Genomic DNA, 15,061 nt, shown 5'->3' on the forward strand with positions numbered 1-15,061 from the left:
TTCTATATGCAGTAGATGTTTAATGTAGTCAAGTTTTAGAGGGTCTCCTGTGTTCAAATATTTGAATGTTAAAAGCAGTTAAACATTTTTACTTTATAAAAGGAAATGAGAAAGAGATTTTGCAAGAGAAATATAAATCAGTCTTTTATCACATTGAATGACATTTCGTTAGTGGTTTATAAATTTGATAGAATTACAAAGATTCTTTTCCTGTTATCATAATGAAAGGCTAAATGAGGTTTCATAAGTACTCCCATAATAAGGAAGACATTGTACATAATTCATCTCTAGATGAATGATTTGATAATTGGGGCATATGAGAAGCCATGCTACCCATGGAGAGAGCAAATGGTTTAATGTCTGGGATTTCTTTACCTGATTCCTACTTCTGCCAATGGTTCTCAAAGATACTTTCGACAATTAGTTTTGACCCTACTTCTCCCCTTCAGTTAAATCACCACTGCACAAGTCTCACTTGGGTTATGGTAATTTCAGGTTTTCTGCATCCTAGAAACTTAACAACAATAATAATGTTAAGTGACTATGGTCAACTTTTAAGAGTGGTCTTTGACTATAAATGAATTAATAATCAATAGAGTTCTTAAATATTTCAAATATTTAGAAGGAATTTCTATACAGTTGTCAGACCAATTGCCAGGTAGTAATTCTTTTTCATTATAGATCTATAGATGGTTTCTATTCATTTCTTTCTTTCTTATTTTAAGTTTAAAGATTCCAGTTCATATAACAGATTTTAATCTTAGGCCATCAAAGCCATATAACAACACACACGCTATGAACTTTCGTTCATAAAGTGAACAAAAATGTTCATGTTAAAATGTGTTGAGGGAGAGACACACTAACAGAACATTAAGACCACAAGTAAGTGGGGTCCAGGATCTGTGATTCTGTCCACAGGATCTCTTTCTGGGAATGCACGTCCCATTAGCCCTACTCGCTCACCTTTAAGTCTTGTTCCAGACTTCGGATAAGCTCGCCGTCCACTTGACCAGTCTCAGCCACTTTCAGGCTTTTCTGCTCGGCTTTCCTGAGGCGGTACTGCAGGATTCGGCAGTTTTTATTAGCACGGTCCAGTTCTCGCCGAAGCTCCTGCAGCTGGTAAACATCTTCCTCTAAATAACTGTCCCTCATCTCTTCCATTTCAGCACGAAGTTCATCCAACTCATCCTACACAAGTCAGACAGAGTAGATTTATAAGCCAAGTACGTCAAAAATGGATGATGTTTTCCCTTCACAACCACCACCCAATCCGTGATACTAGATATTAACTATCTGCACACTTATCATCGGCTTATGGCCGCACCTTTGTGATATGGCAGAGGGACCTCTGGAAATTCTTACATGAGAGCACATCACCAGATATCTGCTCAAAACTTATGGGTCTAGAAACTAAAATCCATCCTGGATTATTTATTTTGGCCTCCCAGCATTTATTCCACTACCAATATTTCCTTATGTAATCACAGATAGTTAAATCTTTAGATTCAAACCCAAATTGACCCCATCTCTAAGATACAAGCCAGGTTCAAAGATGAGCCAGACAGACCCTGTCTTCAAAGCATATGGACTTGAGTGGGATCACAACTGTGAATTGCCCTGGAATTATAACATACCTGCCAATGTCCCTAATATTCAGTTCCACAATACATATTTCAGCACTGACTAGGTGACTCGCAATGCTAAAGATAAAATGTTGTGCATCACTTCAAATACACACTGGGTTTGCTTTTTTCGATTCACCTATCCTTTATTTCCCATCTCCATTTTACTTTGCTGTCAACATGAAGGCTCTCAGGATACAGGAAAACCCCAGGCGTTGTCCCTGGCTCCCCTCCACCCCTCCCATTCTACAACCAATCCCAGTGCTATCAGCTCAGCATCAAAATACCTGTGGGCGCTCTCTTCCCAAGGACTACACCTCCATCCCTTCTCAGGGGGCAGCTGCACAAACCAGGTATGTCCATCAAGGAGACTCCCCTATTTCCCCTCTCATCCTCTCCTCTTCCATAGTCCATTCTCTACCCAGAATTATCCTTTTAATATGTAACTCACACCTCCTCCCATACTCAAACCCTCCAGGGGCTTCCCATCACAACTAAGAATTCTTCAAAGTCCTCCCCAGGGCCTCCGAGCTGCCCCTCCTTCTCTGGTCACAAGGGGGATAGGACTGCTACAGGCCTTTCACCTGTTATGCCCTCTCCTTAAACACTCCTCCCAGCACTTTGCAGAGCTCCTGTCACACAATTTGGAGTGCACACGATGCCTTCCCTGACCACCTTCCTCCCCTAACCCCACTGTTTCTCATCCCTTGCCCTGCTCCATTTTCTTCCCACCTCTCATTACTGTCAATTTACCATCTGTTGCCCAAACTAAAAGGTAAGTTCCACGAGGGCAGAAACCTTGAGTATTTTGTTGCTCTGTGTATTCACAGCACTCCGAGTAGTGTTAGCCACACAGCAGGCCCTCAATAAATATTTGTGGAATGAATGTATTAATAATACAATAATAGTCAACACGTAGAAAGACGAAATCATAAAGATGACCAAAATGAGACAAAACTGCACCTTTGCTTTGTTCCAGTCTTGTAACCTAGTTGTGAAAAACTCTTCCCAAGTCCCTAGACATAGCTGCAATACGTGAGACACAAATTCTACTAAAGTATAAAAGATCTTAACAAGGAGCAATTTAGAAGGAGGGAGATTAAGGAAACCATTCTAGGAATTTTCTTGATTCATTTGACAATTGATGGTTTAAACGCCTCCAGAACAGGACACACTCTGTCATTCCCATTGTTTTGTTCAATTAATATCAAGATTCAAGGAAAAAAACTCTACCATACTTCACCCTAAATTGTCAGCTCTCATTCTCACATTCAATTTGTTCCTGGATTCTTGCCACTCTTGTTCATCGTATATTTGTTCTTAAAACGGGGGGATTTACTTACAATAAAGCTCAAGAGTTTCCCAATATCAGAACCTCAGGTAGACAAGAAATTGAACAGAAAGAAACCTCCTGAAGAATATTTTACCCTGGATAAGATTAAGTACAAAAAAATGTAACAAATAAATTGGGAAACTTTACGGAAAAATGGATTTGTACAAATAAGGTGAAGGTAGTTCTCCAGTCAACCTCAAGTGTATGCAGTGGTCTTCTGGAAAGAGCAAGATATGCCATCTCATGTCCCCAACCCTTCGCCCATAGCTTCTCCCCACTCTGTCCACACTACCCTAACCAAGAGAATGACCTCCTCAAGTGACCATGCCTCCAAATGGAGACTGTTTCAATGGACTACAGGGAGAACAAATGTTCAAGAAGAAAGCTTTTCCTAGGGGTCAAATGAATAGACTGTTTTTCTTTTTGGCTTCTAAGTGTTCTTACAGAATTTCTGTACCAGTGATGAAAACATCATTAAAAATATAAGATGTTCTAAGAAAGGTCTTAAGAAAGGTAAATCTTAACATTAAAAATGTTGTATAAGTCTGACAGAAAAAGCAGAGAAACATATGATTTCACTGATATGTGGTATATAAACCAAGAACAACAAAAGAACAAGACAAACAAATGAGAAACAAAAACTCATAGACACAGACAATAGTTTACTGGTTACCAGAGGGTAAATGTGGAGGGGGGTGGTAGATGAGGGTGAACGGGATCAAATATATGGTGATGGAAGGACAACTGATTCTGGGTGGTGAACACACAATGGATTTATAGATGATGTAATACAGAATTGTACACCTGAAATCTATGTAACTTTACTAACAATTGTCACTCCAATAAACTTTAATTTAAAAATATGTTGCAAAGTATAAGCAAGTTTCATTTCTTTTCTTTTTTCCTTCATGGAGCTCTCTCCCTATAAATCTTGTTCCTAGCAGGAAAATTTGCTGGGACTGGTAATTACTGGAATGAGTATAAAAGCCGGTCAGTCGAATATACATGAACAGAATGTGATACAGGAGAGTTAGCATATTCCTAGGTAGACAGGGCGGTCCCTGGTGGAATAAACAAAGACAGCCATATCCTAAAACTCCAGGTTTTGAAATCACTCCTTCACTCACTCCAGGACATAACGTAACAAGGCCTTGAGGTTAATCACAAAATTCCTTTTGGCCTGACAAACGGAGCAGATCTGATAAAGAGTGGGTTAGTTTGCTAATTCCTTTAGGATATGCAAGCAGAACAAACCTGGTAGATGAATTTCATTAGAAGGCACTAGTTCCCTTCGTCAAACAGTTCCTTTCTCCAAACAGCTCCCCTTCCCCAAGCAGGCAAGGGAAAGTATAAAAGTAAGAGCTTTTGCCTCAGTCATGGGGCACCCCCCATTCGGGACACCTTCCTGCTTGGGAGCTGCAACCTCTTCTCCAGCCTCTAATAAACTATCCTCTTTTTAAAACGTTTTGCCTCTCCCTGGTCCGTGTTTCCATTCTTCGGCTTCACGAGACACGATCCCGGCCCACACTCAGAAACTGCCAGCAGATCAAACATCACCTACATCAAGTGTACTGGCTGGGCTCTTCAAGGGACTCAAGAACTCAACTATTTCAGTAAGGTCTTTGCCAACCTTCAGCAAAGAAGAGGTTGTTGCTGATGCTGGATGCCCACACTGTGGCTTGGATGATGCCACGCAGTAGTTGTGCCTCTGACCCACCCCATTGTAGAGGAGACCAAATTGTAAACTGGGCCTTGTGGATATCGTTCTTTTGATAAAGACAGTATCTTCAAAAAAAGGTCAAGTTTCACTCAGGTTCCATCAAGGAATATGATGGATCTTTGAGAAGAGCCTAATCTCCACTCTCGTGTCTGAGTACAGTTAAAAGGCAATTGTGTCTTGTAATAACTATGTGTGGTGCTGGGGGCGGGGGTGGGTGGGGGAGTGGCGCGGTACTAGAGTTATCAGGGGGATCACTTCATAAAATATATAAATGTCTAACCGCTATGCTGTATGCCTGAAACTAATATAAAATAATAATAAATGTAAAAAAAAATTTTAAATAAATAAATAAAACCATTTTGCAATTTTTATTAAAATTCCAAAATAAAATACTTTGGAATTTTAAAAATGTAATTGTATCATTGGGTAACTAATAAAAAATAGTTCAATACAAGCAATACTCATTATATGTATACATATAAATATACAGTGACTGTGGCCATTCTGTTCTTGGAAGTAATTGTTTGTGATTGCTCTTCCATTTGTGATTGCTCTTGTCCATAAAAGTCAAAGTCATTAATACCTGGAATTACTTGCTTGTTACTCAAACCAAAGTTTTTAAAATGTGATATAGCCATAGGAAGATATAAAGTACAACTTCCAGGCATAAAAAATGTTCTCTAGTTTTCAGACTCTGTAATAGGAGGGCCCTCATCGACCGTAATGTTACGTGCTGGATGTGTTATATAGATGTGTAATCAGCTGCAGGCTAAAATAAACTGTTTAAGGGCTAGATGAGCCCACACCTCCAAATCATTGAGTAGGCCAGATATAAACAGCTAATATTTTTTGGCATAAATAATTACCAACATTAATTACAGGGAGGCAAAATTAAGGAAAGACCATAATATGCAAGTATTTGAATTATTGTTTTTCTAACTCATATTTTAACTAAATTTGTAGAACAGAAGACATCTTTTGTTAACCACTTTACTGTCATTACTAACCCTATAATAACCCTTCCTGGAACATTAACCCCATTGTGTAGACAAGGAAATCAAACCAACGCTGGTTAACATGTCCAAAGTCCCTGCTAAGAAATGGAAGCTAGACTGCCAACTCAGGTTGTCTGGTTCCAAACACATGCTCTTTCCAATAAATATTATAAATTATTTGCAACGACCAGGACAAAGGAAACAATAATAGGCATTAAGTTGTACTTTGAAAAGCCCACTATCTGTGTAAAATAATAAAATCAGGCTAACATTTAGAGCTTGACAATTGTCAATGTACAAGTATATACATTATCACAATTGGGCCTCAGAAAAATATTGCAATGTTCAGAAAATATATTAATCCCCCGTTTTTAAAATTATGAAATTGAGATTCTAAAAGTTTAAATAGCTTCCCAACACTAGTCTTTCTCAGAGATGGGACGAAGCCAGGGTTTCAACTCTTAATAGAGCCTCAAAAAAAGCAATTTTCAGGTTCAGTGAAAAGAAGTTACAAGAAAAGCAAATTATAAGCAGTGTAGACTGGCAGCAGACATTTGGAAAGCAAAAACTGATTATTCAGATTAGGGTCATGATGGTTAGTAATTTTCAAACTAACATTACATTAATTTTCTGACAGCATATTCTAATTTAGAAAACATTGTATTAAAGAACCGTAAAGATGTTGGCCATTTAAATGTTTAAGAAAACCAAATCAAGCAGAACAAAAAGTTTCTGGCAGATACAGTTTAGACGTAGTAAGTAAAAGTGAAAATTTGCTGTTATTTTTTTTCCTAAACAAATTAATAAGAAAATAACTGCCCTTAACAGTTTTATACTGAATTAACATCAGGTCTATCAGATACTTAAATTTTAGATCATTATCTCATTGAAAAGCTAATCTAGTTTTAATTATATCTATCAAATTTTGTGTGTAAAAGGAAATATTGTAGTATGAATCTCTTCAACTATTCCCCTTCGCCTGCAGATAACAAATTGAACCTTATAATTTTATAATATTCCCCCTTTGCCTGCAGATAATGTATATAAAATTAAAGGAATAATGAGGTCCATGTGTACACTAGAATAAACCAGGATTAAAATGAAACGTTTCAATGAAAAACCTCTGTGAAGACAATTTTAGCCACAAATGCAAAATAAAAACCATACCCATGGTTTCTCAGTATAAGTGATGAAAACTCTTGATCATACTGATAATTTTATTCAAGTCTTAATCTCCTTTCAACTACCCAAAATCAATTACTAGTTCTATTTTAATAACCCCTCTTTAAATAGACCCAATTTGGACAGTAGGAGGAGTCATCTGGCTACTGCTGTAATAATTCCGTCTCCTGGGAGTTATAGAAAGAAACTGTTGTCTGCTGTAATACACAAATAATCCACCTCATTTCCCTCCGGACAATGGAAATGTTCTCAGCAGAGCCCCAGCTGTAGCTAAGAAGGTGCAGGGGCTGCTAACCATTGTTTACCAAGTGACAATTCACCCAGCAGCTGACGGGCTGTTTGCCCTATTCTACATGATCTCGTCACCTAAGATTATTACAGTCGTTCTTTCACAGGCTGAATAAAGAATGGATGTAGAAAGTGGAATGTCGGGGAAGAACAGGAATGCTGTCCACTTTAACCCTTCTAAAAGAAAGGGAGGAGGAGCAGGGGCTAGAGGAGAGGAGGAGCAGAAGCACTTCAGAACTGCGTGGTCTTACCTCACAGTGCCCCCTCTCTCTGGGCCACATTGAGTGCCTAGAATCCAGGCAGCCAAATTTAACAAAACATTTCAGAGCTTGAAACTCAAGAGATGACCTCAAGTGAGGAACAGGATGGTAAGGCTGGTTTAGTGGTGATGCACTGCAACTTATAAAACCGTAAAGACCTTCCCAATGATCTCCCTTAGGAAATCACTCCTCTCAAAGAATCCAATGTTATCTGCCCTTGTAGCTAGCACTGACTCCTTTTGTTTTAAGCAAAAATAAGTCTTATGAAATAACAGAGAAAGCAGAGAAAAAAAAAAAAAGCAGCAGCCCTTCCCTACACCAACCCTCAGCCATCCTACAAAACGTCAGCACTTAGGAGTACACCATTTGGGAGCAAGGGGTGGGGGTGTTGTGAGTGCATCACCAGTAATGTGAAAAGCATTTTCAAAACAGGCCAATTAACTCAAAGTGATTAGATCCTTCTGAAAAGCCTGTGGAAATAGAGAACATAATTAATATGTTGTTCACAATGAGCACTGAGGCTTGTCTGATTGTCTCAGAACACTTGAGCAAAACACAGTGGTGGCAGGCAGGAAACACACCAGCCACATTCTGTGGAAGTCTTCATCATTAAGAAACATGCCTGGGTTTGGTTTGAGAAAAAAGCAAAGGACTTTGGGTAACTGAGCTCAACTGTTCACCCTAATTTCTGAATACTTCCAAATATATTCAAGTTCATCAGAGGTAAAGGGAAAACAAAAGAGTGCTTTTCTGTGCTTTATGCAAAATGCCCACTACTTGGATTGAGGAATTTTTGCATTTTTCATTGAGTCACCTTGATGCCCTTTGATGAAGGCAGAGAAGGAATAGAAAGCAGGGCCAGGGATGGCCCCATATTGCACTTCTCTGTTGACATTTGCTGTTTTTTAAAAAAATACAGCAGTCTGGCTAAAAACCCAGAGAATTCCACTTGAATTTCCCGATCAATAAGACATCCTCCTATGGTTTTGCAGGCCTTATTTTTCTGCTTGATTACCTCTTGGTCATTCTAGCTTAGAAGGTAGGACAGTCTTATACAGTAATGATGACAAAACTGTGAATGTTACACTAAATTTGGTCACAATCGTCCAGAATATATCAAAGTAAAATTTCTGGGCTCAGTCTCTTCTTGTTAGATAACATTTGAACAGAGGGATGCGCTATCCAATCGCCACAATACTGTGCAATATTCCCTAAGAAAGCAGTAGGTCAGGCCGACCCAACGGGGTTGGGGCACTGTGCTGCTAACCCCAAAGTTACTGGTTCAATTCCCACACAGGAGGTGAGCTGCGCCCTCTACAGCTAAGATTGTGAACAATGGCTCTCCTTGGAACTGGGCTGCCGTGAGCTGCTGGATGTCGGCGTGGGCTGCCACAGGCTGCTGTGTGCTGCCGTGGGCTACCTACCATGTGCTGCTGTGAGCGGCCGGTGGCCAGCGTGAGTGGCTGCCAGCTTGGCTGGCGAGAGCTGCCCTGAGCTGCTGTGGGCGGCTGACCGGCGACCTGCGACCGACGGCCTGGGCGGGGAGAGGGGCGCAAGGCTCATGGTACCAGCATGGGTCAGGGAGCTGTGTCCCACACAACTAGACTGAGAAAGGGCAGCTTGAACCAGAGTGGGGGGTGGGGAGGGAAGGCAGAAAAAGGGTAAAAAAAAAAAGCAGTAAGTCAAGAATGCACTTTCACCTGCCATCTAAAAAAGTACTGCTAAGCAAAAAGAGTAATAAAAAGAGAAGTTCTAACTTACAATGTACATGTTCTAAATACGACATGTGAAGGCATGCCTACAGCCTCTACCCCATGAGGTCATCTATGCTCCCCACCCAATTTTGCACAAGTGGCTGACCTTTAGAAAAGTCTACCAGGATTGTTGTTTCTTTCCCAAATTGAACTGTTTTAATTTAAGCTTTTGAATGACCAAACACACAACTCACACGTATATTTGTGATAGTTTATTTGTGATCATTCTTCTGGTCCCCTTCAGACCTCTTCTACCCATTTGTCTCTCCTGCTGTCAGAGGAATCCCTGGGAGATCGCCTCAGGCATAGTAAACAGTTGGCCATGACACTTGCTCCACAGGAAATGGCAACTGAACATTTCCCACAAATTAAACATTGCCAGTGATACTTATATGACCATTTGTACACAGGCTAGTGGAGAGATGTTCATTATGGCCCTTTCACCTAAAAAAATATAAATAAATAAAAATAGGCCCCCTAGGGAAGTTAAGCACTGGGAACATTTTGAGCTAATACGACTCTAAGGCAAGCAGCATACTCTCAGAAAAGCAACCTTGCTGGAAAGAGATTGCAGCCTGGTGCAGTGAAAAGAGCAAAGGCTCTGGAGGCAGGGAACATGGAAGCTGTACCACTTATAAGCTGTATGACCTTGGGCAAGTCATTTACATTTTCTGGGTCTCAGCATCCTTGTCTGTGAAATTTGGGTTATGATAAATATAACAACAATCACTCCCTATTTGTTGTGAAGATTCACTGAAATATCAAATTGACCACATCAGCCTCCAGGGTCAGGCACCTATTTCATTCACTGAGAAACTAACAACATGAAAAGATAAAGCAAATAACCAGTTACCCAGAAATTAACCCTGAAATGATGTTGGACTGCCTACCTTAAGATCCAAGATGTAACGAGAAACATCTTTTCTCAAACAAACAAAAAAAAATGTTTTTCTTCCTTAGCAGTCATGATTTGGATCAACATCAATCAGAAACACTGGGTCATGGATTATGCTAAGAGTTGGGGTTACAAAACTGATCAAGATTATCTTTCTCACTCTCAGGGAGTTTACATTTGTTGATTTACCAAAGTGATGCTTTCAGATAGAGTCCCACACGATAGAGTTGCCCTTTCTCTTCAACACCTTTGAATTTCACTTTGTTGTCTATTATTACATAAGAGTAGTAATATACCATATACTAAATAGTAAATATATACTAAATACCCTGTTTCCCCGAAAATAAGACCTAGCCGAACAATCAGCTCTAATGCGTCTTTTGGAGCAAAAATTAATATAAGACCCAGTATTATATTATATTATATTATATTATATTATATTATACCCGGTCTTATAAAACCCAGTCTTATATTAATTTTTGCTCCAAAAGACACATTAGAGCTGATTGTCTGGCTAGGTCTTATTTTCGGGGAAACATGCATCTCACTCCAAGTCCCAATCTATTCTCTTTTATCAGGTTTCTCCTCTGTCCCACTGTTACCTTTCTACACAAGATAAAACATCTACTGGGTTCAGTTGGTCAGATAAAAGGTTTAGGAAACACCCCGCAGTTAACTGATTCCAGTTTACACTGCGCACAACACCACTACTCACCATTAAAGCCCACACCCTTAGTCCCACCTACCAGAAACTGGGCCTCAATCAGGTAGGTTCAGCATTTGCTAACAAGTACAAATCATAACCAACTGATAAAGGAGAGCCTCCCCAAATGGTTTGGGGGGATATATATTCTTAATAGAAACATGAATAGGTTTATACCACTGGAGCTATTTACTAAACTGAGGATTACAATAAATTAAAACCATTGCCCTCAATATAATCCCCCTTATTTTCTCTCAGGTTACCTTGGCTTGACTACCCCAGCATTGGTTAAAACCCTCTGTTCTGCAGCGCCAGCCCTCCTCCTCCGAGAAAAGATGGAGTCACATTGAGTGCCCGAAAGCTAACAAGACTGAGAGGCCATGGCTCGCAGGCCCTGCCGGAAAATACTCAGAAACCGGGTGGCAGAGGTTGCGATTCCCTCGAAAGTGCTGGCTGGCGTGTAGAGGGAATCAAGTGGCCTCTCCTGACTAGGAATAAACGGCTCGTGAACGCTTAGAGGCCTGAGCTTACAAACACTGTAGTCCCTAAACTAACCCTAGGCCACACTCAAAGGACCCCTGAACTTAAGGTTTATCATGGGAAGCTGCCTGTGCTTTCTGAACCCCGGAGGAAGACACAGGGCGCCTGGCTTTCTGTAAATGCGAAAAGCAGCAGGCTGGTGGGCACCATGGACCACCGCACACTCCGGAACTGACACACCTCCGTACGGAGCGGGGACCAGACCTTCTTGGCAGAAGATAACGCGCTCCCACAGGTGAGAGTGGGCACGTAAGGGGGTTCGGGGATCGACTGTGCATCCAAAATGTGATTATAACCACCTCTCCCCCAGCACATCGATAGGGGCAAAGGCCTCAGGCGAGAGAAGCAAAACTTTTAGAAACAAGAAAAGCTAAGTGGGTTGAGAATCTGCCCGGACCCACAGATCTTGTTGCTCCTTCCAGAACTTTTAGCTTAAGTTCCCAATGACCAGTGTGTTCAGGAACAGGAAAATGAAAGGCAGAAAGGAGAAAGCACTTGTCAGGGCCAGGAAGGCGTGGCTCGTGGGTCCCTGCCCGCACCCAGCCCCTGGAGAGTCGCCTCCGGACACCCTCGGCAGCCGGCTACTCACCTTGAGATAGTCGTTCTCCGAACGCAGCTCTTCCATCTCCCGCAGCAGTTCCTCTTCCTCCCCCGCCGGGACCAGCCGGGACTGCTCCCCCGGGCCGAGTTCCTTGGGGGTCCCGGGGGTCGCTCGTTCTGAGGGCGCGCGCCACCCGGCATCCTCCGCTCCGCCCGGGCTGCTCCGACCCCCGAGGAAGGCTCCAGCGGCGGGGGGCGCGGTGAGGAGTGCGGGGTGCTCCGGGCTGCCTGGCGGCGCCCCTCGAGCTACAGGGCTCGTCGCGGGGGCTCCTCGCAGGGGTTCCCGGTCGCTGGAGCCCGTGCCGGACTCGGCGTCGCTGCTGGCAGCGGGGAGCAGGCGCTGCTCGTCCGACAGAGGTTCCGAGGGGCAGTCCGAGAGGTCCGAGCTGCTGTCCGTGTGACTGATGCGCGAGCCAGGGGCAGGAAGGCTGGCCGAGGAGGTCACGGCGAGGATCACCGCCGGGACCGGGGCGGCGAGGGTCGGGGGACCGGCGGGGCGGGCTGGGGTCGCCCCGGAGCCTCGTTTGGCTTTGCGGCCGTTGGCTGCGACGGGCGGCGGCTCCGCCCCGACCAGAGGCGGAGGTTTCCCAGCCCGGGGCAGCGGCTCGGCGGGCCCTGCGCGCACTGCTTTCCTGGGGCCCGGAGCGACCTTGGCACCGCCAGCTGCCCTGGCCCCGGAGCCCGGCGGCGGCTTGTCCTTCGCTCCAGGGGTACCGCCGCTGCGCCTGGAGAGGCGGCCGGGCGCGGCCAAGGGCGCCGGCGAGGGCGGCGCCTTGCCCGCGAGGCTGGGCGAACGCGGGGCCGCGGGCGCCGAGGATCGGCCGGAGGAGGTGGCGGCCGGGGCTGGGCTGGGCGCCGCTGGCCTGCTGTGCAGGTCCTTGAGGAATGGTCTGGCCGGCGAGGGTGCGCGGTGCAGCCGCCTCCGCTCCGCCAGGGGGTGAAGGTGGTGGCGGTAGTGTTGTCTGGGTGGCTGTGGTTTCGCGTCCGGGGCGCCACCGCCTGCGGGGCCATTCAGCGTCTCCATGGCCAGGGCTGGGACCGTGAGCAGCAGTTTGGGTGGAAGATGCTCCGCGTAGCGGCGGCAGTGTGCAATCTCCCCGCGCGCTCGCTCATCACTGTCCCCCAGTCCCGCCCGGTCTGCACCCCGCGCTCCCGCGCTGCCGCCCGCCCCCCCCCCCCCGCACCCCGGGCCCCGAGGATCCCGCGGGGCTCGCTGTCGTCGTCGCCTCGCTCTCCCTTTGCTGAGGTCACAGCTGCCCGAGTTCTCCCGGCACAGCAGCGCAGCAGCTCCCTACCGCTCGCATCCCCTGGACGCTGCGCTCCGGGCTCGCGGGTGCGCTGCCGCGGCCTTGCACACCCGCACTCGTCCCGCGGCAGCGCTGGAGGCGCGCTCCCAGCTCCCGCGTCCTGCTCCCCGCCCACGGCCGGCCGGCGCTCAGCAGCGGGCGCCCGCTCCGGTCCGCGCCCGCTCTCGGCGGAGAGAAACTGCACGCGCTTTCCTCCGCCTCCTGGCGCTCTGCGCCGGGCCGCCGGGTGCGCATGTCCCGCCTGCTGCCAGCAGGCGCTGGTGGTGGGGGAGGGAGGGCAGAAGGGCGGGGCCTCGCTACCCCAGGCTCGCTCGCGGGCTGCGTCCCTCAGCCCTCACTGTCTTGGGACCCTCCCTGCCTTTTGAGTGTTCAGAGGCAGTACCAGGTGCTGGGAAGGGAGGGCAGTAGGAGAGGTGAAGTGGGGGTGGGGAGGAAGGGTGCGGGCACTGGCCACTTGGGGGAGACTGGAGGTCCGGGAGTCGTGGGTGGGCCTCCCTGTGGTGTGTACCTTAGAGCTCCGCTTTCCCTCGGTTGACCAACCAGAGAACCCTCAATCCAACCCCTGCCTCTCAGGGCCCGTTAGTTCCCGCCACTGGTGTCCTCTCAACGCTGTGCCCGTAGTCGCTCCACACTCCATTAAGGATTGCTGGTACCTGATGCAGCTATCGCGTCAAAACAGACTGCTCCACAGTTGGCAGGCACCCTCAGTGGCCTCCAGAGCTCAGAGAAGGGGGAGCTGCTGTAGAAAAGGGAGAAGCAGCTCGCCAAACTTGGGGTCAGAAAGGGAACGCACATTTATAGTGCCAGCAGCGGGCCAGGCACTGTTAGACACTTCACAGGTATTGTTTTATTTCATCCTCATAACAAGCCCGAATTGGAATTACGTCTTCTGTAAGGATGAGAACACAGGAGCAGGGAGGTGCAGTTGGTGCATTAGCCAGTACTTGACTGAGCGGGGATTCACACCCATGTCTGTGGAATTCTCAATTCTACATGCGATCCTCTCAGAGAACCAGGAGCTGAGTACTGTGTCTGCCACTTGAGAGTCTAATGTGGGCCACTGACCTCTTTGGGCCTCAGTTCCCTCGCCTGTATGGTTAGAAAATACTGACACCTGAGTGTTTGTGGGATTAACTGAGCAAATATGAGATAACGCTCTGTAAACTGTAAAGTACTTTTCAAATACCATTGAGCACAGTTTTAGTCCTAGGCATAAGATGTTGGGCAATAGTTAAATGAATAAGGCACAGCTTGTTGTCTAGACTCGGCTTTGCGGGGAAGCTAAGGGGCAAGCAGGGGCAGTACGTGAGATGACTCAGGAGGGTGGGTGGGACCACATTTTTTGCTGCGGATTTTGGGTATTTTCACCAGGAGGGGTGGGGTAGACGCGTTGGAGGATCGGGAGCATGACTGAACTTATTTGCTTAGAAAGATTCCGCTGGCGGCAGCAGCAAGGACAGGAAACCGGTGGGGGGAGCTGTGGCAGTAAGCACAAATGAGGAGCAGTGGTAGAGAAAAGGGGACAAATCTGTGAAAAGGAAAAGCAGACTTCAAAATCTGTGATCTTAACCACAAAGTACTCTACTTAGCCACCTCCTTCAAAAAACGCATGATAAAATGATTTTTTAAAAACCTCCTGTAAGTCAGGAGCGCCATTCTCCCAGAAGACATCCGGTCAGCTTTCTCCTCAAATCCCCAAGGAGATGCCAGCCGCGGTCCTGTTACTGAACTCTGAGGACACTGAAACTTCCGTGCTCTGCTGCTGTTTTACGTTTTTTGTGAGTGGTTAATCTGGCAATTCCTGTCATTGTGTGACAGCACACACAAAATATAATCTGTACTGAATCTCCTTTGATGCAAGA

General features: G+C 45.6%; 1 protein-coding gene across 9 annotated transcripts in view; it reads right to left on the reverse strand.

The window, feature by feature from the left end:
* Nucleotides 1-12,980, reverse strand: part of MTCL1 (microtubule crosslinking factor 1) — a 123,873-nt gene extending 110,893 nt beyond the window's left edge. For all 9 annotated transcript variants that reach the window (XM_019712599.3, XM_088797903.1, XM_074340352.2 and 6 more), the window contains exons 1-2: nt 11,882-12,980; nt 964-1,188 (exon numbers count right to left, since the gene is read on the reverse strand). In XM_019712599.3, the coding sequence (XP_019568158.3) occupies nt 964-1,188; nt 11,882-12,916 (1,260 nt within the window). In that variant the 5' untranslated portion in view covers nt 12,917-12,980. The remainder of the gene's footprint in view (nt 1-963; nt 1,189-11,881) is intronic.
* Between the last annotated feature and the right edge of the window lie 2,081 nt (nt 12,981-15,061).

Source organism: Rhinolophus sinicus, chromosome 4 (genome assembly GCF_057876585.1).
Source record: "Rhinolophus sinicus isolate RSI-liver-muscle chromosome 4, RSI-T2T, whole genome shotgun sequence".
Lineage (NCBI taxonomy): Eukaryota > Metazoa > Chordata > Mammalia > Chiroptera > Rhinolophidae > Rhinolophus > Rhinolophus sinicus.